The following is a 24,379-nucleotide window of genomic DNA, read 5'->3' as shown; positions in this document are numbered from 1 at the left end:
TAATCCCACCTCCCAGCATTTGGTCCGTAGCCCTGCAGATTATGGGATTTGAGGTGCATATCCAGACTCCTTTTGACTGAGTTAAGGGTTTCTGCCTCAACTACCCTTTCAGGCAGTGAGTTACAGACCCCCACCACCCTCTGGGTGAAAAAGTTTTTCCTCATCTCCCCTCTAATTTTTCTACCAATAACTTTAGCTCCATGCCCCCTCGTCACTGACCTCTCTGCTCAGGTGAATAGACCCTTCACCTTCATTCTATCCAGGCCCCTCAAAATTTTGTACATTTCAATCAGATCTCCCCTCAGCCTTCTCTGTTCCAAGGAGAACAACCCCAGCCTATCCAATCTTTCCTCATAGCTGCATTTTTCCAGTCCTGGCAACATCCTCGTAAATCTCCTCTGTATGCTCTCTAGTGCAATTACATCCTTTCTTTAATGAGGTGACCAGAACTGCACACAGTACTCAGGTTGTGGCCTAACCAATGAGTTATGCAGTTCGAGCATAACCTCCCTGCTCTTATATTCTATACCTCGGCTAATAAAGGAAAGGATTTCATATGTCTTCTTAACCATCTTATTGACCTGTCCTGCTACCTTAAGGGATCCGTGGACACTCACTCCAAGGTCCTTCACTTCCTTTACATTTTCCCATTATTTGTGTAATCCCTTTGCCTTGTTTGACCTCCCCAAATGCATCACCTCACACTTCTCCAGGCTGGATTCCATTTGCCACTTTTCCGTCCATCTGACCAGACCATCAATATCTTCCTGCAGCCTACAGCTATCCTCCTCGCTATCTACCACACGGTCAATCTTTGTGTTGTCTGCAGACTTCTTGATCATGCCCCCTACATTTACGTCCAAATTGTTAATATATACCACAAAAAGCAGGAGACCCAGTACTGAGCCCTGCGGAACGCCACTGGAAACAGCCTCCAGTTGCTAAAACACTCGTCAACAATTACCCTTTGTTTCCTGCCACTGAGACAATTTTATATCCACCTTGCTGCATTTCCCTGGATCCCATGAGATTTTATTTTTTTAACCAGTCTGCCATGTGGGACCTTGTCAAAAGCTTTGCTAAAATCCACGTAGACCACATCAACTGCACTACCCTCATCTATCTTCCCTGTTACTTCTTCAAAAAATTCAATCAAGTTGGTCAAACAAGATCTTTCCTTAACAAATCCATGCTGACTATACTTGATTAACCTGTGCCTTTCTAAGTGACAGTTTATCCTGTCTCCCAGAATAGATGCCAATAATTTTCCCACTACTCAGGTTAGACCGACTGGCTAGTAATTATTCGGGCAATCCGTCGCTCCCTTTTTAAACAGAGGTACAACATTAGCAATAAAAACAAGAAATGCTGGAAATACTCAGCAGGTCTGGCAGCATCTGTGGAGAGAGAAGCAGAGTTAACGTTTCAGGTCAGTGACACTTCTACTCTCTCACTCTTAATGTATTGATAAAACATCTTTGGGTTCATCTTGATTTTGCTTGCCAATATTCTTTTATGCCCTCTCTTTGCTTTCCTAATTTCCTTTTTGATTTCACCTCTGCACTTTCTATACTCCTCCCGGCTTTCTGTAGTATTGAGCTCTTGGTGTTGGACATAAGCTTTCCTTTGCTGCCTTATCTTACCCTGTAAGCTCCTTGACACCCATGGGGCTCTAGATTTGGCCATCTCACCCTTTTTCTTTGTGGCAGCATGTTTACTCTGAACCCCTTGAATCTCCCCTTTGAATGCCTCCCACTGCTCTGACACTGATTTACCTTCAAATAGCTGTTTCCAGTCCACTTTCACTAAATCACTCCTCAGTTTAGTAAAATTGGCCTTGCCCCAATTGAGAACTCTAACTCCTGTTCTATCTCTGTCCTTTTCCATAATTATGTTAAAACTGACTGAATTATGATCATTACCACCAAAATGCTCTCCCACTGCCACTCCTTTCACCTGCCCATCTTCATTTCCTAAAAGTCAGTCTAAAACTGCGCCCTGTCTTGTTGGACTTGCTACATAATGGGCAAAAAAGTTCTCCTGAATGCACCTCAAGAATTCTGCTCCCTCAATTCCTTTCACACTAAAACTATCCCAGTTAATATTGGAGTAGTTAAAATCCCCTACTGTTACTGCCCTATGTTCTTGCATTTCTCAGAGGTTTGCCTACAAATCTGCTCTTCTATCTCCTTCTGACTGTTTGGGGGTCTATAGTACACTCCCAGCAATGTGATTGCCCCTTTTTTGTTCCTTAGCTCAATCCATATAGCCTTTTTGATGAACCTTCCAACATATCCTCACAGCTGTAATAGTTTCCTTGACCAAAATTGCCACACCCCCTCTTTCTTATCCCCCTCCCTATCACTGCCATTCCTGTCCCTCCTTAAGAAGCCATGTTTCTGTAATAGCTATGATATCATACTGCCGCATGTCTATCTGTGCCCTCAGCTCATCTGCTTTATTTGTTATACTCCTTGCATTGAAATAGATACCCTTGAGCACTGCCAAACTCTTTTTAAAATATTCTAACCTTTGTTTCCTCTGTCTTTCAGACTCATCCATTAATTTTTGCCTTCCATTTTCATTTCTGATTTTGTCCCAACTGAGTCTACCCTCAGGTCCCCATCCCCCTGCCAAACTAGTTTAAACCTTCCCCAACAGCACAAGCAAAATGTCCTGTAAGGAACTCAGTCCCGGATCTGTTCAAATGCAACCCGTTCGGCCTGTACGGGTCCCATCTTCCCCAGAGCCGTCCCAATTCCCAGGAATCTAAAGCCCTCTCTCCTGCGCCATCTTTCCAGTCATGCATTTATCTGTCTTATCCTTCTATTTCTATACACACTTGCGCGTGGCACTGGGAGTAATCCGGAGATGACTACTTTTGAGGTCCTGCTTGCTAATTTCTTACCTAGCTCCCTAAATTCTGACTGCAGGACCACATCCCTTTTTCTACCTATGTCGTTGGTTCCGATGTGGACCACGACTGCTGGCTGTTCACCCTCCCGCTTCAGGATGCTCTGCAGCTGCTCAGTGACATCCTTGACCCACACCAGCGAGGCAACACACCATCCTGGATTCATGTCTGCGGCCACAGAAATGCCCATCTTTTCCCCTGACTATTGAATCACCTATCACTATGGCTCTTCCAGTCTTCCCTGTACCCACCTGTGCAGCTGAGCCACTTGTGGTGCCAAGGACTTGGCTCTGGCTGCACTCCCCAGGTGAAGCATCATTGTCCGCAGTATTCAGAACTGAATACCTGTTGGAGAGTGAGATGCACTCAGGGGTCTCCTGCACTACCTGCCTGATTCTTTTTGACCGCCTGGTGGTCACCCATTCCCTCTCTCCCTGCATACCCTTAAGCTGTGGGGTGACCACATCTATAAACGTGCTATCCATGTAGTTCTCATCCTCATGAATGCACTGCAGTGTCGCCAGCTGCCACTCAAGTTTCAAAACTTGGAGCTCAAGCTGCCGCAATTGACAATGCTTCCTGCACAAATGGATCTCTAGGATACGGGAAGCATCCTGGAGCTCCCACATAGCACAGGAGGTGTACTCTCGAGGTTGAAGCGCCCCTGCCATTCCTTTATTTATTATTTGACCCTTTGCTACTGCTAAAAAAAAACCTTACCAATACTACAACACCTTAGAATTATTCATAAAACCTTACTAGTACTGATAAATCTTACTAAAAATCAATACAGTTCACTAGTTAAAATAAACCTTACTCAAAAAAAAATACTCACCAGCTACTCAATTGTTCCTTATTATTAATATTTAATTTATACTCTTTTTTAGTCTCAGTTGGTGAGATGCTATAACCCAGCTATTTACACATGCACCCTAACAGTAGTGTACTCACCCAGCTATTTACTGATACTCCCTATCAGCAGTTACTCAGCAACCAATCACCTTACAGCTTTCCTGTGATGTCACTGTTCACTTTGTTTTGAAACTCTGGCGCGCCTGGACTCCTGTCTACTCCGCTCTCGCTGTATCCCGCTCTCTGAGTGAACGTTTGCTCTCTCTCTCCCCCGTTATAGAATTTAAAAGCAGGGATGTAATGCTGGAACTGTATAAAACGCTGGTTGGACCACAGTTGGTGTATTGCGTACAGTTCTGGTCACATTACAGAAAGGACATAATTGCTCTGGAGAGATTACAGAGGAGATTTATAAGAATTTTGTCAGGGCTTGAAAGTTGCAGCTATGAAGAAAAATTGGATAGGCTAGCATTGTTTTCGTTAGAACAGGAGGCTGAGGGGTGACTTAATTGAGGTGTACAAAATTATGAGGGGCCTAGATAGAGTAGACAGGAAGGACCTGTTTCCCCTAGCGGAGAGGTAAATTACCAGGGGACACAGATTTAAGGTGATTGGTAGAAGGATTAGAGGGGACACGAGGAAAAACCTTTTCACCCAGAGGGTGGTGGGTGTCTGGAATTCACTGCCAGGAATGGTGGTGGAGGCAGAAACCCTCAATTCAGGTGAAGTGCTGTAACCGGCAAGGCAATGGACCAGGTGCTGGAAGGTGAGATTAGATTGGGCGGCTTGTCTCTATTTTTTTTCTTCTCAGCCGGCACGGATACGAAGAGCTGAATGGCTTCCTTCTATGTCATAATTTTTCTATGGTTCTATGGTCTCTTTATGCTCTGCTCCGTTCTCACTGTTTCCCGCTCTCAGTGAACTCTCGCTCTCTCCCAGGCTCTTTACGTGCCGCTCCGCTCTCGCTGTTTCCCACTCTCTGAGTGAACTGTTAGGAAGGGAGTTCCAGAATTTTGACCAAGCGACAGTGAAGGAGCTGCAATATATTTCCAAGTCAGGATGGTGCATGATTTACAGGGGAACTTGCAGGCGATGGTGTTCCCATGCATCTGCTGCTCTTGTTCTTCTAGGTGGTAGAGGTCACAGGTTTGGAAGGTGCTGCTGAAGGAGCCATAGTAAGTTGCTGCAGTGCATTTTGTAGATGTTACATATGACTGCCATTGTGTGCCAGTGGTGGAGGTAATGAATATTTAAGGTGGCGGCGGATGCGGGGAGTGGGGGGGCGGCCAATCAAGCAGGCTACTTAGTCCTGGATGGTGTCAAGCTTATTGTGTGGTGTATAAGCTGCACTCATTCAGGCAAGGGGAAAGTATTTAATCTTACTCCTGACTTGTGCCTTGTGGATGGTGGACAGGTTTTGGGGAGTCGGGAGGTGAGATACTTGCTGCAGAATTCCCTGCCTCTGACCTGCCCTTGTAGCCACAGTATTTATATGGCTAGTCCAGTTCAGTTTCTGGTTAATGGTAACCCTCAGGATGTTGATCGGCCCGCCAACATCCCAGCTGTAGTGCTGTAAACTTCTGGCCAAGCTGTTCCAGTACAGCTACAATAGTTGCATCTGACCAACAAAGTGGAAAATTGCCCAGGTATGTTCTGTCCTCAAAAATCAGGACAAATTCCAATTTGGCCAACTACCGCCCCATCAATCTACTCTCAAACATCAGAAAAGCGATGGAAGGTGTCGTTGACTGCTATCAAACAACACTTACCAATAACCTGATGACTGATGCTCAGTTTAAGTTCTGCCAGGATCATTTGGATCCAGACCTCATTACAGTCTTGTTCTAGACATGGACAAAAGAGCTGGATTCCAGAGATGAGGTGAGCTGAGCGTCCCTGCCCTTGACATCAAGGCACCATTTGACTGAGTAGAGCATCAAGGAGCCATTGTACAATTCAAGTCCATGGGAATCAGGGGGAAAGCTCTCCATTGGCTGGAGTCATACCTAGCACAAAGGAATTAGGCTGTGGTTGTTTGGATGCTAATCATCTCAGCCCAGGAGTTCCTCAGGTCAGTGACCTAGGCCCAATCACTTTTGGCTGCTTCATCAATGACCTTCCCTCCATAAGGTCAGAATTGGCTGTTCCATTTGGTTCAGTTCCATTCACAACTCCTCAGATAATGTACCCGCTCACAGTTAAGACCTGAATAACATTCAGGCTTGGGCTGATAAGCGGATAGTAACATTCATGTCACAGAAGTGCCAAGCAAGGACCATCTATCTCCGACAGAGAACCTGACCAACTCCCCTTGACATTCAATGGGACTACCATTGCTGAATCCGCCACCATCAACATCCGTGGGGTTACCATTGAACATAAACTTAACTGGACCAGTTCGATACTGTGGCTTCAAAAGGAATTCAGAGGCAGGGTATTTTGCAGTGAGCAACTCAACTTCTGACTCCCTAAAGCCTTTCCACCATCTAAAAGGCACAAGTCAGGAGTGTGATGGAGTATCTCCACTTTCCTGGGTGAATGCAGTACCAACAACACTCAAGAAGCTCAACAGCATCCAGGACAAAGCAGCCTACTTGATCGGCACCCCATCCACCACTTTAAACATTCATTCCCTTCGCCACACGGTGGCAGGAATGTGTACCATCTAAGATGCAGTACAGCAACTTGCAAAAGCTTCTTCTACAACACCTTCCAAAACCACGACTTCCACTGCTTAGAAGAACAAGGGCAGCAAGTGCATGGAAACACTACCACTTGCAAGTTCCCCTCTGAGTCACACACCATCCTGATATGAAAATATATCGCTGTTCATTCACTGTCACTGGATCAAAATTCTGGAACTCCTTACCTAACAGCAATGTGGGTGTACCTACATCACATGACTGCAGTGGTTTAAGAAGATGGCTCACCACCACCTTCTCAAGAATAATTAGGGATGGGCAATAAATGTTGGCCTTGCCAGTGACACCCACATCCCAGTAACAAACAAAAAATACAGTTCGAGCATGATCTCCCTGCACCTATATCCTAGGCCTCCACTAATAAAGGAAATATCCGATATGCCTTCAAAACCACCTCATCTACATGTCCTGCTATCTTCAGGGATGTAAACATGCATTCAAAGATCCCTCTGTTCCTCTACACTTCTCAGTATCTTACCATTTATTGTGCATTCCCTTGCCTCTTTGCACATGTAATTCATTCAATCTGTTTCTTATACTCAGTGTGTTTGTACAAAGAATGCTTGTTTGTGGCCACCGTAACCTGTCCCTCTGTTTTAATGTTTCACTGACACATTTCTGATTTTTCTCTCCTGGAGAATGTAAACCAGCTACAAAGGGGAAAAGACTGGTTAAATGCTTGGGCAATAAGGGGCAGATGGAGTATAATGTGAGAAAGTGTAAAACTTTGGTAAGATAATGGAAAAGCAGAAAATTATTTAAAAGGTGAGAGACTAGTAAATGTTAGTATTCAGAGGAATTTGGGCATGAATCACAGAAAATTAACATGCAGGCACAATAAGCCATTGGGAAGGAAAATGATATGTTAGCCTGTAGCATACAACCATACAAATTAGGAGCAGAAGTAGGCCATTCGGCCCGTCAAGCCTGCTCCGACATTCAATAAGATCATGACTGATTTGCTTCTGTCTCGAATTCCACACTCCCATCTACACCTGATAATCTTTGATTCCCTTGCCTAACAAGAATCCATCTACGCCCGCCTTAAAAATATTCAATGATCCTGCCTCCATCACCTTCTGAGACAGAGAATTCCAAAGTCGCACAACCCTCTGAGAGAAAAAATTTCTCCTTGTCTCTGACCCAGTCTGACCAACCTTTTTTCATAAGACAACCCGCTCATTTCAGGTATCAATCTAGTAAACCTCCTCTGAATTGCTTCTAACGTATTCATATCCTTTCTTAAATAAGGAGACCAAAACTGCACACAGTATTCGAGATGTGGTCTCACCAATGCCCTGTATAACTGAAGCATAACATCCTTACTTTTATTTTCAATTCCACTCGTAATAAAGGATAGCATTTATTAGCCTTCTTTATTACTTGCTGTACCTGCATACTAACTTTTTGTGACTCATGCACTAGAATACCTAGGTCCATCTGCACCTCAGAATTCTGCAGTCATTCCCTGTGTAAGAAATACTCTGATTTTTTATTCTTCCTGCCAAAGTGAACAACTTCACATTTTTCCACATTGCACTCCATCTGCCAGATTTTTGCCCACTCGTTCAACCTGTCTATATCGGTCCACAACCTCCTTATGTCCTCTTCACAACATATTTTCCTACCTATCTTTGTGTCATCTGTAAATTCAGCTACCACGCGATCGCTCCCCTCATCTAAGTCAATGATATAAATTGTAAAAGGTTGAGGCCCCAGCACAGACCCCTGCGGGATTCCACTTGTCACATCCTGCTAATCAGAAAAGTACTGTATTGCAAGAGGGTTGGAGTAAAGAGTAAAGAAGTCTTGCTACAATTATATAGAGTGGATGTATTTTAATGGGCCACCTGGGATACTTGCCATTTTTTCTGGTTTCCAAATAACTCTTACATTGCTGTTAATACTGTTGCGACCAGGTGAGAAAGAGGTCGAGGGTTCCCTTTTAGACTTCACCTGGTCTTGCAGTAACCGGGTTATATTTTTTAAACACACTGTGTTTTTAGCTCCCCCTTAGTGAATCCTTGTTCACCGTTTTCCAATTATAAGGCAAAGAAACCAGCACAAACAGGCTTTCTTAAGTTTAAAGAAGAAAGGTGAAATTTTATTAAACTTAAACTATAATCTGGTCAATGCCTACGGATAAACAATGGTCCCATGCTAGCATGCATACGTGATGCACACATGCAGATAGGGACAGAAAATAGCAGCAGAAAAAATAAAGTGGAAAGGTGTAAGGCAATATCTGAAGAGTTGTTGTTATGGTTAAAGAGTCACAGAGTTATACAGCAAATAAAAAGGCCCTTCGGCCCATCGTATCTGTGCCAGCCATTAAGCACCTAACTATTCTAGTCCCATTTTCCAGCACTTGGCTCGTAGCCTTGTATTCTATGGCATTTCAAGTGCTCATCTAAATACTTCTTAAATGTTGTGAGGGTTCCTGCCTCTACCACCACTTCAGGCAGTGCGTTCCAGATTCCAACTACCCTCTGGGTGAAATTTTTTTCTCAAATCCCCTCTAAACCTCCTGCCCCTTACCTTAAATCTATGCCCCCGGTTATTGACCCCTCCGCTAAGGGAAAAAGTCCCTTCCTATCTGACCTATCAATGCCCCTCATAATTTTGTATACCTCAATCATGTCCCCCCTCATCCTTCTCTGTTCTGAGGAAAACAACCCGAGCCTTTTCAGTCTCTCTTCATAGCTGAAATGTTCCAGCCCAGGCAACATCCTGGTGAATCTCCTCTGCACCCTCTCCAGTGCAGTCCCATCCTTCCTATAGTGTGGTGACCAGAACTGTACACAGTACTCCAGCTGTGGCTTAACTAAAGTTTAATACAGCTCCATCATAACCTCCCTGCTCTTATATTCTATGCCTCGGCTAATAAAGGCAAGTATCCCATATGCCTTCCTAACCACCTTATCTACCTGTGCTGCTGCCTTCAGGGATCTATGGACAAGTACACCAAGGTCCCTCTGACCTTCTGTACTTCCGAGGGTCCTACTATCCATTGTATATTCCCTTGCCTTGTTAGTCCTCCTAAAATGCATCACCTCACACTTCTCAGGATTAAATTCCATTTGCCACAGCTCCACCCATCTTACCAGCCCAACTATATCGTCCTGTAATCTAAGGCTTTCCTCCTCACTATTTACAACACCACGTGTCATCTGCGAACTTACCTATCATATCTCCTATATTCATGTCTAAATCATTAATGTACACTACAAACAGCAAGGGTCCCAGCACCGATCCCTGTGGTACACCACTGGTCACAGGCTTCCAATCGCAGAAACAACCCTCGACCATTACCCTCTGTTTCCTGCCACCAAGCCAATTTTGGATCCAATTTGCCAAATTGCCCTGGATCCCATGGGCTCTTACCTTCTTAACCAATCTCCCATGCGGGACCTTATCAAAAGCCTTACTGAAGTCCATGTTGACTACATCAACTGCCTTACTCTCATCTACACATCTAGTCACCTCCTCAAAAAGTTCAATCAAGTTAGACACGATCTCCCCCTGACAAAGCCATGCTGACTATCCCTGATTATTCCCTGCCTCTCCAAGTGGAGATTAATCCTGTCCCTCAGAATGTTTTCCAATAGTTTCCCAACCACTGATGTTAGACTCACCAGCCTGTAATTACCTGGTCTATCCCTGCTACCCTTCTTGAATAATGGTACCACATTCGCTGTCCTCCAGTCCTCTGGCACCTCTCCTGTGGCCAGAGAGGATCTGAAAATTTGTGTCAGAGTCCCTGCTATCACCTCCCTTGCCTCACATAACAGCCTGGGATACATCTCATCTGGGCCCGGGGATTTATCCACTTTTAAGCCCACTAAAGCATCTAATACTTCCTCCCTTTCAATGTTAATATGTTCAAGTATATCGCAATCCCCCTCCCTGATCTCCACACCTACATCGTCGTTCTCCACAGTGAAAACAGATGAAAAGTAATCATTTAAAACCTCACCTATGTCCTCCGGTTCCACACACAGATTGCCACTTTGGTCCCTAATGGGCCCTACTCTTTCCCTGGTTATCCTCTTGCCCTTAATATACTTATAAAACTTAGGATTTTCCTTTATATTGACCGCCAATGTTTTTTCATGTCCCCTCTTCGCTCTCCTAATTACTTTTTTAAGTACCCCACTACACTTTCTATACTCCTCTAATGCCTCCGCTGTTTTCAGTGCTCTGAATCTGCTATAAGCCTTTTTTTTCCTGATCCAATACTCTATATCCCTTGATGTCCAGGGTTCCCTGGACTTGATGGTCCTACCCTTGACCTTAATGGGAACTTGTTGGCCCTGAACTCTCACTATTTCCTTTTTGAATGACTCCCACTGGTCTGATGTAGTCTTTCCTACAAGTAGCTGCTCCCAGTCCACTTTGGCCAGATCCTGTTTTATCAAATTGAAATCGGCCTTCCCCCAATTCAGTACCTTTATTTCTGGCCCGTCTTTGTGCTTTTCCATAACTACCTTAAATCTTAGAGTTATGGTCACTATCCCCGAAATGCACCCCCACTGATACTTCTACCACTTGTCCAGCTTCATTCCCTAGGATTAGGTCCAGTACTGCTTCTACGAGCTCACTGTAGAATCCTTGATAGTAGGTAGATCTTGCTTTTTGTTGGGGCCCAGTATTCTTCTTAAACCTTGTTCGCTGTAGGAGACTTTTCTCTCTTGGGGTTCATGTGTCTTCAGTGGGTTTTGGAGTTCCATGAGAAAGAGGTGGGAGCAGGCAGACAGGAGAGGAGGTCTGCGTCAGTCCAGGAGCATTCTGCTTTCTGCAGACTCTCAGTTCAAAACTGTAGAATTCAGAAAAAAAACCCAGACTGCCAAGCAGGTTAGTCATGTGACTAACTGGTTTGACCACGGCTGTTTGTGGATTGTATTGGAGCAGGGGATAGCTCCTTTGTTCCAAGCAGTTCATATGCAAAATGTCTTCCCAGCCAGGGGCCTGGCAACCCCTTGTCACAGTCCTTCTCTTCTTCCCAGCAACAATTTGAAATTTAATGTCCATGTGGTGAAATTAATGTGCCTCATTCTTGGCAGGTGGGGGCCTGTATGACAATATAATAACTGAAGCAGAACAGGAAGATGCAACCCCCGCATTCATAAAACCACATGTGTAATGCAAACCATTGGCAATAATGACATCTGAGTAATGAGAGGAAACGTAAATCTGCAAGAGAATACTTACATGAAATAAACTATCCACAGCAATGGTACATTCCAAGAGTTTCTACAACTGATCTTAATTTGTTAAAGTACCTGCTGAAGCTTTTCTTTAAATGAAAACTTCTGTTCCAAATTAATTCTCTTGGTTTCCGCCAGCAGTCTTTGAAGGTGCTCTTCTTCCCTCCTACAGTACAACACAGTTTGATTGGTTTTTTTTTAGGCCTCGCTACTAAGAATTTCCAGTTTTATCTTTCAGGCTTTTGTTACATATATTAAAAAAGTCACCACTGACGCAGTCTTAGCTAAAGGTGAAGATTTCAGGAAAGATAACATTTCAGGCTGGCATCGGATAAAACACACACAAGAATTCCCATAATTACTGCTGCCTTTCATTGGATCACATTAGTCATTTAGTAGTGCAGAATTTGAGAACTGCTGCAAATGGAGACATGTTGTCGAAGCTTTTCGTCGTGCACTCATCAGGACAATACACAAGAATAACTAATGTAAGGGAAAACAACAACTTACACTTCATGAGAAGAGAGTGCTGATTGGTTGGCAAGTGAACTCTGATTGGTAGTGGCGTTGCTATGGAGAATGCAGCAGTTTACGGTGACTGACAGTTAACTGCCAAGCTTTGTTTGAAATTTAAACCAAGCAACTTGACTCTGATTGGTCAAGGCATTGCCCTGAGGAATGAACCAGCAAATGGCTGTCACTTATTTTGTTCAGCTGAAACAGGCACAATGTGTGCACATGTTCTTTCTGTCTGCAAAGAACAGGGACCTGCGTATTAATAGATGTAGCTTCCAGTACGCACAAATGCGCCACGCTGTGAGCCCTACTGACAATCTTAAATTGGTTGTCAGCGTAATTCTTAGCACACTGAGGATTATTTAGCAAATGATGTCCAAAAATCGCGGAATCACATCTAATGTTGGTCACTGTGTTTTGAGTTTTGCAAGCACGAAAACCACACTGTGCCTCAGGGTAGACACCCGGCCAGCTTCTGGAGCCTGTTTAGAGCGACTCGAGCAAAGACTTTCCCCACGATGCTGATCAGGGAGATTCCACGGTAGTTGTTGCAGTCACCGCGGTCACCTTTGTTTTTATCGAGGGTGATGATATTTGCATCGCGCATGTCCTGAGGTACTGCTCCCTCATTCCAGCACAGGCATAGCAGTTCATGTAGTGCTGAGAGTATAGCAGGCTTGGCACTCTTGATTATTTCAGGGGTAATGCTGTCCTTCCCAGGGGCTTTTCCGCTGGCTAGAGAATCAATGGCATCACTGAGTTCCGATTTTGTTGGCTATATGTCCAGCTCATCCATGACTGGTCGAGGCTGGGCTGCATTGAGGGCGGTCTCCGTGACAACATTCTCCCTGGAGTACAGTTCTAGGTAGTGCTCAACCCAGCAGTCCATTTGTTTGCGTTGGTCAGAGATTATGTCCCCTGATTTAGATTTGAGGCGGGCGATCTTCTTGATGGCTGGCCCAAAAGCTCTCTTAATGCCATCATACATTCCTCTGATGTTTCCGGAGTCTGAGGCCAGCTGAATATGACTGCATAGGTGTTGCCAGTAGTCATTTGTGCAGTGCCTGGCTGTTCTTTGTGCAGTGCTTCTGGCTGCTTTAAGTGCTACGGATGTTAACTCGCAGGGGGCTTTCTTGTAGTTCAACAGTGCAATGCGCTTAGCGGCTATGACAGGTTCCAGCTCTTCAATATGAGATTGAAACCAGTCTGCATTTCTCTTCGCATGTTTGCCGCAGGTGGTCAAGCACGGGCTGGTTAAGTACAACCTGTATCTTGCCTGTTGTGAACAGTGGAAGGGACATGTTGTCTGATATGATTCCTCAGTCTTTGGGACGTACGGCCTATATACCTAGCATCATACTGGCATTGAAATTCATATATTACATTACTCATTTGTGTGATAGGCGTGGGATCGGAATTCCTCTCCCACAACTGGACTTTAAAACTGAACTTTGTGGAGTATGGGGAAGGCACCCCAACCCCCACGGACAATAGTACTGTGAATGAGAGCCAAAACTCAACACAAAGCACGCAGAGGCAGGCTGCATTCCAATGGGTCAATTTCAAACATTCCAACATCACAACAGAACTTGAGGAATATAAAGACAGTAGGAAGGAACTTAAGCAAGGAGGTAGGAGGATTAAAAGGAGTCATGAAAAGTCATTGGCAAACAGGATTAAGGAAAATCCCAAGGCTTTTTATACATATATAAAGAGCAGGAGGGTAACCAGGGAAAGGGTTGGCCCACTCAAGGACAGAGATGGGAATCTATGTGTGGAGCCAGAGGAAATGGGCGAGGTGCGAAATGAGTACTTTGCATCAGTATTCACCAAAGATAAGGATTTGGTGGATGATGAGCCTAGGGAAGGGAGTGTAGATAGTCTCAGTCATCTCATTATCAAAAAGGAGGAGGTGTTGGGTGTCTTGCAAAGCATTAAGTTTAGTTTAGTTTAGAGATACAGCACTGAAACAGGCCCTTCAGCCCACCGAGTCTGTGCCGACCATCAACCACCCATTTATACTAATCCTACACTAATTCCATATTCCTACCACATCCCTACCTGTCCCTATATTCCCCTACCACCTACCTATACTAGGGGCAATTTCTAATGGCCAATTTACCTATCAACCTGCAAGTCTTTGGCATGTGGGAGGAAACCGGAGCACCCGGAGGAAACGCACGCAGACACAGGGAGAACTTGCAAACTCCATACAGGCAGTACCCGGAATTGAACCCGGGTCACTGGAGCTGTGAGGCTGCGGTGCTAACCACTGCGCCACAGGTCGATAAGTCCCCAGGGCCTGATGGGATCTACCCTAGATTACTGAGGGAGGCAAGGGAAAAAATTGCTGGGGCCTTGACAGAAATCTTTGCATCCTCATTGGCTACAGGTGAGGTCCCAGAGGACTGGAGAATAGCCAATGTTGTGCCTTTGTTTAAGAAGGGTGGCAAGGATAATCCAGGAAATTATAGGCTGGTGAGCCTTACGTCAGTGGTAGGGAAACTATTAGAGAGGATTATTCGGGACAGGATTTACTCCCATTTGGAAACAAACGAACTTATTAGCGAGAGACAGCATGGTTTTGTGAAGGGGAGGTCGTGTCTCACTAATTTTATTGTGTTTTTGAAGGAAGTGACGAAGATGATTGATGAAGGAAGGGCAGTGGATGTTATCCATATGGACTTTAGTAAAGCCTTTGACAAGGTCCTGCATGGCAGACTGGTGCAAAAGGTGAAGTCACACGGGATCAGAGGTGAGCTGGCAAGATGGATAGAGAACTGGCTCGGTCATAGAAGACAGAGGGTATCAGTGGATGGGTGTTTTTCTGAATGGAGGAATGTGACTAGTGGTGTTCCGCAGGGATCAGTGCTGGGACCGTTGCTGTTTGTAGTATATATAAATGATTTGGAGGAAAATGTAGCTGGTCTGATTAGTAAGTTTGCGGACGACACAAAGGTTGATGGAGTTGCGGATAATGATGAGGATGGTCAGAGGATACAGCAGGATATAGATCGGTTGGAGACTTGGGCGGAGAAATGGCAGATGGAGTTTAATCCAGACAAATGTGAGGTAATGTATTTTGGAAGGTCTAATGCAGGTGGGAGGTATACAGTAAATGGCAGAACCCTTAGGAGTATTGACAGGCAGAGATATCTGGGCGTACAGGTCACTGAAAGTGGCAACGCAGGTGGATAAGGTAGTCAAGAAGGCATACGGCATGCTTGCCTTCATCGGTCGGGGCATAGAGTATAAAAATTGGCAAGTCATGTTGCAGCTGTACAGAACCTTAGTTAGGCCACACTTAGAATATTGCGTGCAATTCTGGTCGCCACACTACCAGAAGGACGTGGAGGCTTTGGAGAGGGTACAGAGGAGGTTTACCAGGATGTTGCCTGGTCTGGAGGGCAGTAGCTATGAGGAGAGGTTGTAAAAACTCGGATTGTTTTCACTGGAACGACGGAGGTGGAGGGGCGACATGATAGAGGTTTACAAAGTTATGAGCGGCATGGACAGAGTGGATAGTCAGAAGCTTTTTCCCAGGGTGGAAGAGTCAGTTACTAGGGGACATAGGTTTAAGGTGAGAGGGGCAAAGTTTAGAGGGGATGTGCGAGGCAAGTTTTTTACACAGAGGGTGGTGAGTGCCTGGAACCTGCTGCCAGGGGAGGTGGTGGAAGCAGATACGATAGCGACGTTTAAGAGGCATCTTGACAAATACATGAACAGGAAGGGAATAGAGGGATATGGACCCCGGAAGTGCAGAAGGTGTTAGTTTAGGCAGGCATCAAGATCGGCGCAGGCTTGGAGGGCCGAATGGCCTGTTCCTGTGCTGTACTGTTCCTTGTTCTTTGATACTGTTAAAGGACTGGAATTTGGGACATTATCATAACAGTGACACAGCATAACTGCCATCATGTAACCCAATTAAGTAACTGCGGAGGCCATTGTTACAACTAACCGGCCTCAGACCACAGCATTCACTCCTGTCAAGACAGGAGAGAAATCTTTTTCATGTATATCAGCTCTGAAGCTTTGAATACCTCACCTTGGTGGAGTTCAATGTTCTCGGTCATGGAAATTACCTCAGCACTATGTGGATCTGTCTGGGCCCCCAGGTAAGTAACAGACGAAAGAGATTAAAAGGTGTTAAGCACTGACTATCCAGCAGGATGACTTCAGAAGATGTATTTATGATATTTCGATAAGGATCATCATAAAAAGGACAAGATCGAAAGGTTTGGGACTGCATTCAAGAAGGAGGGTCAGGAAAGGTCAACCTGGCTTGTGGACCTACAAATTCTCAATGGAAGGACCAACTGCGTGGAGGATTGTAAGTTATCAGCCACATCCAAGGGGTTTTTGGGGCTGAGAGTTTAAAACAATTTTAATTGTAACAACCAAATCCTGGAAGGGTTTGGGTTTTGAATTGAGTGCGTTTGGGGCAGGAACGTGGGGTTTTGCCTGAGGTTTGTCGATAAAGGTTTATCTTATAAGTCATGGTGACTTGTGTGTTTGGGTGGAAACCGAGGTTAAATCGTGGAGGGATTTAAATTGGACTAATCAATCAATGTGTGGTGTCCTGTAAATTAGTTTAGAGGTCTTTGTATCAGGGTGTTAGGAGGGTTTTAATAAATAAGTTTGTGGTTCAGCCCAACCTTGTGTCTGTGCAATTTGTCCTTTATAAAATCCTAAAGTCGAGAACCATCAGTAAGGGGGGAAATGGGAGCGGGAACCTCTTACATAGACAGGACGTCTCTTTGGCTTGACGGCAGCACTGTGTTAGTGGCAAACACCACACATGTTGCTACTGCATAGTAGCAGCGTGAAACAGTTACCTGTTGCTCAAGTATTTGGGATACATTACCCTTCCAGGGTAATTTGAGGTCGACTGGACATTTTCAGGGCCGAAAATGACGGCCTTAGGCCCATTTTGAATGGGCTTAAGGCCGTCAATCTTGGCCCTGAAAAATGCCCAGTCTACCTCAAAATTATCCTGGAAGGGTAATGTGTCTCAAATATTTGAGCAAGTGGTGTTCGCCACTAACAGGATGCTGCCGTCAAGCCAAAGAGACATCCTGCCTATCACACAAATGAGTAACGTGATACATGAATTTCAATGCCAGTTGATGCCAGATATATAGGCCGTACGTCCCAAAGACTGGCGGATCGTATCAAACAACACGTCCCTTATGCTGATCGCAACAGGCAAGGTACAGACCGTACCCAACCAGTCCATGCTTGCAAAACTCAAAACACACTATCCAACATTAGATGTGATTCCGCGATTGGACAACATTTGCTAAATAATCCACAGTGTACTAAGAATTATGCTGACAACCAATTTATGATTGTCAGTCGGGCTCGCAGTGTGGCGCATTTGCGCGTACTGGAAGCTACATATATTAATACACAGGGCCCTGTTCTTTGCAGACAGAAAATACATGTACACACATTGTGCCTGTTTCAGCTGAACAAAATAAGTGACAGCCATTCGCTGGTTCATTCCTCAGGGCAATGCCTTGACCAATCAGGGTCAAGCTGCCTGGTTTAAATTTCAAACAAAGCTTGGCAGTTAACTGTCAGTCACCGTAAACTGGTGCATTCTCCATGGCAACGCCACTAACAATCAGAGTTCACTTGCCAACCAATCAGCACTCTCCTCTCATGCAGTATAACCTGTTGTTTTCCCTTACATCAGTTATTCTGCATATTGTCCTGATAAGTGCAAGACGAAAAGCTTCGACAAAATGTCTCTATTTTTAGCAAATGGATCACATTACTTATTACTGTTCTCCACGATCTTTAAACTAACTGTTGTCCTCCACAGATCCTTGAACTAACTGCTGTCCATGGATCCTTAGACTAACTTTTGCCTTTATGAGTGAAGCAGGAGACATAGTGCACACCCTGGTCTTCATTTTACCTTCGCTCTTCATCCTCCCTTAGTCGCAATAGCCTTTCCTCTTGCTTGACTATCTCCATGTCGTGCATGTGTTTAGCCTCTCGTTCCTCCCTATAAAATACACAGGTAGTTTAATGAAAATACACTGGCATTCTGTGCTTCATTAGATTTTGATTTAAAACTGTGTTGTAACTGGAACTGACAGATTTCACAAGATCATAATGCTGGTCTAAGGAAATATACAAATATGAAGAAAGACTCAAAAATGGGCTTTACTCATTAGAATAACACAGATATGATATAAATGTTTAAAATTATGGAAGGATGGGACAAGGCAGCTACAAGCAGACTGTTTCCAATTATTGAGGGTCCAGAACGAATGGCCAAAAAGACAAGATTAAGCCTTTGACATTCAGCTCTATAGCACCCATATTTTCAGCATTACAGGTGCAGTTTTGGATGCAAAATGGCGTCCGTGCCATGCGCATGCACACACTTCCAGTGCAGGGCGCACCAGACGTTATTTTGGTGAGTAATAGAGTAATTTACGGCACAGAAGGAGGCCATTTGGCTCATTGAGTGCATGCCGGTTCTCCACAAAGCTATGCTGTCAGTCCCACTCCTCAGCTTGTTCCCCGCAGCTGTTCAAGCCTATTTCTCTCAGGTGGACATCCAACTTCCTCTTGAAGTCAGTGACTGAGGGTGTTAGTGCAAGGGTTAGTGGCTGGAAGCATGCAGAATAGGCAGACTGTGACATCAGTTAGTATTATTCTATTCTGGAAAGCTAGTTGGTGAAAGATGATGCTGGTGCCAATCTTTACTCAGTCTTACATTTATTTACAGAGTGAAATATTACAAGCATACACCGCCTAACTTAATCACACCACAGTTTCTGTAATTGTCTCCTTTATATGTGCTCAACTGAAACCCCAATTAATGCTCTCTACCTGCATATAAATAAACACAATTGATACACAATTAACAGATTCCCTTCTTTCTCTTTAAAGAAAACTTAAGAGTTAATATGCACAAACATAATTTCAAAACAATTCAAAAAAACGTCCATATTTTATACAAAGCACTATATTGACACCCCTCCTCTAAAACAATCAAACAGTTGATGACTTGGATCCACCCATTTAATTTTAGAGATTTCCTTTCTCTCCAGCATTTGTTTCATGCCAGCAAGTTCAATCAGTAACCTTTTCTCACTCACACTTTTTGTAGAGTGTACATTACCTGATAAAGTACAATTATCTACATAACATTCAATGGGTATATATCTTCAGTATGTCTCTTATATAGAATCTTGCTTAAAATATTTGATAAATAGAATCTCATATCCACTGCCTCCACAAGAGCCAGTGTTTCAGCAGTTGAAGTACTTTTAACAAAACTTTTTATTTTCTTAGCTTCCCAAGCTAAAGGCCAACATTTCCCATTTTCACCCATCAGAAATATTAAGAAACAAGCTGCAATCGGATAGGAAGATTAGCATGTGAAGCATCACTAAAATGACGAGTTTCATTTTATATAATAAAACCAAAAAATTGCTGGGAATACTCAGCAGATCTTACAGCATGTGTGGAGAGAGAAGTAAAGTTAACATTTCAGGTCAGTGACCTTTCATCAGAACATTCATTTACTTTGGGTCACCTAAGGATGGGAACTTAAGTATGTATTTCTCCAGATTTAATTTTTTCAATGTTTTATTTTCCCCTAAAATATTCTCAACTTGAAGATGTTTCATCATAGTATTTAACTTCAACACATCAAAACTAGCATCTGGTCTAGTCTGAGCGCACAACCAGTTCAACTGACCAACCAAGCTTCACAATTATTCTGTCTCTTCTTTAGATATAACATCATCTTTCTATGATGATTAAGCACGATTAACTGGGATGGGAGTCATACTTTCTAAATGCAATTGTTGATTTAAAGTTATTTAGACCTACTATGCTTGATATCTAAACCAGTATATTTAAAAGCCCCAGAAGCCTTCTCAAAGTTGGGTGCGAAACATGGGTAATGGTCAGTCCACCTTTCCGAAGATTCACAGGTACCAACAACTCTCAGAACACCATTTGGGAGGTATTGCTTTCTACAGTTACCATTCGGTCTGTTGATGAGACAAGACATGTTTTAACTGCATATGGATTTCATTACTGAGAATGATCCTGACTTTGTTTGCATTTCGGATGATATAGTGGTCATGGGACGTACCAAGGAAGAGCATGACAAGAATCTTGATATCCTAATCGAGACAGCTAGGAGAGAAAATCTTGTGTTTAATAGAAAATATTGTGCTATCAATGTGAGCCATATTAATTTTTTTTGGTTCAATCTATACTGACACTGGAATATGACTAGATCCCAGTAAAGTTGAGGATGTACAATCAATGCCTACTCCTCAAGATAAGGAAGATTTACAGAGGTGTTTGGGTCTGTTTTATGTTTTAGCACTATATATCAAATTTCTCTGAGAAAGCATCATCACTGCGTGAACTTCTCGAGAAAGATTCGCCATTCTTGTGGCACAAAGATCATCAGCACGCATTTGATTCATTAAAACAATCACTTTCTGCTGAAGCATGTTTACAATATTACGACGCAAGGAAAGAAACTACAGTTGAAGCAGATGCTTCACAAAAGGGTCTCAAACGATGTCTGTTACGGGAAGGTAGATCAATTGCGTTTGGTTCTAAAAGTTTGTCACCCACTCAGGCGAACTATGCAAACATAGAATGAAAAACATTAGCATGAGTATTCGGTATCACCAGGTTCCATATGTACCTATTTGGGAAACACTTTTTTGTTGAGACTGATCACAAGCCATTGGCAATGATTTGGCAAAAACCACTCACCAATGCGCCACTTCAACTCCGAGGGCTACTAATTAAAGTGTAGGGGTATGATTGTGAGGTCCAATATAAACCTGGAAACCTCATAGTTGCATCTGACACATTGAGCAGACTACCCAACCCCAAGAAGTCAGAAGATGTACCTCTAGATGTCCAAGTGGACGAAGTAGATGTGGAACTAGTGTATGTGTACAACATTGACACAGTGCGATTTGGATAGAAAAAACGCTAGGAGCTCCAAGAAGAAACTTCCAGAGATCCTGTCCAATGGGCATTATGGCAGCTCATCATCAGTTGATGGACAGATACAATGCAAGAAGTTCCCACAGATCTCAGAACCTTTTGGCCAGATTGTGACATCATGTCATTTTCAAAGGCAGACAAGTATTGATACCAAAAACGCTTCATCAAGATATCCTTACACAATTACATCAAGGTCACATGGACAGTGAAAGATCAAGACGACTTGCACTTGAGACAGTTTATTTGCCAGGGATCAATAATGAGAGAATGAGCAGTGAGGATGTGCGATGCATGTCAAAAGCATCAACTGAACCTGCCCAAAGAGCCACTTCATCCTCATGATGTTCCATCACATCCATAGTCAAGAATAACTGCTGACTTATTTACTGTCAAAAGTGACCATTTCTTACTTATTACTGACTACTTCGCCAAATTTTCTATCAATCGCCAACTGAGGGATACATCAAAAGCATCGGTAGTAAACACAATGAGTGCAATTTTCAGTGTTTTTAGTTCTCTGGAGGAGATATTGTCAGATAATGGTCCATAATACACCGGTAAGCCATTTCAAGACAGGTGTGCAAAGTGGGCTATAAATTACATTATGTCATCACCACACTATCCAAGGTCAAAAGGACTAGTAGAAAGGATGGTACGGACGGTAAAGTCACTAATTTTGAAATGTAAGGAGACCAATCAAGACATCTAAATAGCAATGTTGCACCGAAGAGAAACACCACTAGATAGAGGATTACCATCCCCAGCAGCGATCATGTTTGGAAGGCAAGTCAGGACAACTCTTCCTCGTCATTATTAGATCAGATCGCCATCAGTCCAAGAAAAATTATTGGCAAGCCAAGAAAAAATGAAAATCACACATGACAAACATGCACATTACCTCCTCAGCAGATCGGTCAAAAGGTCAGACTGATCCACCTGCAAGAGAAGACATGGTTCCCTGCAGAAGTGTCATAGATCTGTAATGAGCCACGGTCATATGAGGCAACCACCCCAAATGGAGCGACGTTGAGAAGGAATAGATGTTAGCTGAGAGAGTTATCCAACAACACCATACCTAACACTCCTATAGAGTCAAGAACATGTTCACATTCAAGTTCTGAGAACGGAGTTAAGGAAGATGACATGTACAACACTCAAGTACAAGATAATTGTCAGTCTAAACCTATGAGTCAAGGGAAAAAAATTGACAAATCTAGATCTCAGCAAAGTTTAACTATTATCAGATCTGGTCGAGTCAGCAGACCACCTGTACATTTCCGAGATACTTGAATAATTAATGTGAGAGCCCACACATGTGTATGGTCGTATGTGTAAATACTGTTCACTATTATCCTATTTTATTATGTACATCGCTTATAACCTATGCAAATTTCCATTTAAGGAAAGGGGGATGTTGTGATACTGCTTTAACTTAGTTAACATACTACTAACATTTAAATAGTTTAGTACATAGCATCACAGGAAGTGATGCAAGCTAACTAGTTGGAGCAGTGTTAGTCAGCGGGTAGCACGTGTATTGAAGAGCTCTCCTGTAATAACAAAAATCCTGGAACTTACTCTCGCTGACCAACACCTTCTCAAGGGCAATTAGGGATGGTCAACAAATGCTGGCCCCCATAACCCATGAAATTAATAAAAAAACTTTATTGGCAGCCACCAAAACTTCACGGTTATGAGGACTTCTGCTTCTAGTTCTGTTCCGAGACTGCTCTGTAGTCTTCATTTCATTGTGTAATCTATTCAAACTATGGCCCCTACTTGCATTTTGATGTGCGTCGGGGCTACTACTGTGAGATGTCCCTCTAACTACTGGAGGCTCTTTCTCCAGAACGTGATCGTTTTTCTGACACAAGAGCCACTTCCTGACCCACTATCAGAACTTGCACTGCGCTTTCGTACTCTCCACTTTTTTTCCCCATTCTGCTAGTCCATTAACGTCACTTCTTGGACATCATCCTGAACATTAAATTAATATTTAAACTAGCCAGTAGAATTTCATGCAAGTCCCACAATTGCTGCATCCCTCCATTCCCCCACTCTGGGCAACTGGCATCCTGATCACTCACATTACAGCTATCCAGCCCTTGTCATACCATATTCTGTTCGTCAGGACCTTCATCCCAAAATACATGAGCATTTGAAGTACAAGATGCCTCATTTCCCTCTATCAGCTGCTCAGTTTGAGACTTAGCAAGGAATGAAGCTTAACAGTTTGATAACTACTGTCTTACCATCATGATCTATTACGTTACCAGGGCCTTTCCATTCCCTATGACTTTTTTTATAATATACCGAATCTCCTGAGTTAAATTCTGTCTCGGATGGTCGTTTATGACGCCTCAGAGCTCTGCGAATTTTCTTAGAGATCTCATCCTTGATGAAAGCCCACCTCCATGCACGTAAAGAATTCAAATGTGCAGAAAAATTGAACTAATTGTAGTACCTTCGAGAGCAGAAGTACTATCGCACAGCACAGAAGGCAATTTAGGAGTTCACCTATAGACCAATAGCTAGGGACTATATCCCCCAACTATCTGAAGCGAATTCTTTGCATCAGCCGCCCATGCCAGGCATTTGTCAACTTGCAGTCTGGTTGATCAGCTAAGATTTTATGCAGCATTTCATCGATCGCTGTGATTCATTTCACATAGTCCATTGTTGAAAGGACTTTCAGTTGTGGTATTCGTAATCACAATGTTCATGTTTTCACACATATCCCTGAACTCATCATTGGCAAATTCCCCTCCATTGTCAGTCAGAACTTAGCTGGTGCCCCAAATCAATCCCTATCCATTTCTCCATGATTTTGTCTATAATCATCCTTTTGTCCTTACTATGAGTTATTGTAGAAAGAATAAATCTGGTTGTCAGGTTTATAAAATGTCTTCTTCTTCTTCTTTGGCCTCCTTATCTCGAGAGACAATGGATAAGCGCCTGGAGGTGGTCAGTGGTTTGTGAAGCAGCGCCTGGAGTGGCTATAAAGGCCAATTCTAGAGTGACAGGTTCTTCCACAGGTGCTGCAGAGAAATTTGTTTGTCGGGGCTGTTACACAGTTGGCTCTCCCCTTGCGCCTCTGTCTTTTTTCCTGCCAACTACTAAGTCTCTTCGACTCGCCACACTTTAGCCCCGTCTTTACGGCTGCCCGCCAGCTCTGGCGAACA

At 43.5% G+C, this 24,379-nt stretch overlaps 1 protein-coding gene across 9 annotated transcripts in view; it reads right to left on the bottom strand.

Annotated features, from left to right (window-relative positions):
- Positions 1-24,379, bottom strand: part of LOC137346878 (uncharacterized) — a 398,647-nt gene that overhangs the window by 105,556 nt on the left and 268,712 nt on the right. For all 9 annotated transcript variants that reach the window (XM_068010837.1, XM_068010836.1, XM_068010841.1 and 6 more), the window contains 2 exons: positions 18,115-18,204; positions 11,751-11,841 (listed from right to left, as the gene is read on the bottom strand). In XM_068010837.1, the coding sequence (XP_067866938.1) occupies positions 11,751-11,841; positions 18,115-18,204 (181 nt within the window). The remainder of the gene's footprint in view (positions 1-11,750; positions 11,842-18,114; positions 18,205-24,379) is intronic.

The sequence above is a fragment of the Heterodontus francisci genome, chromosome 30, assembly GCF_036365525.1.
Source record: "Heterodontus francisci isolate sHetFra1 chromosome 30, sHetFra1.hap1, whole genome shotgun sequence".
Lineage (NCBI taxonomy): Eukaryota > Metazoa > Chordata > Chondrichthyes > Heterodontiformes > Heterodontidae > Heterodontus > Heterodontus francisci.
Note: the sequence above shows the minus strand (reverse complement) of the source record. Positions and strands in the feature narration are given on the sequence as shown.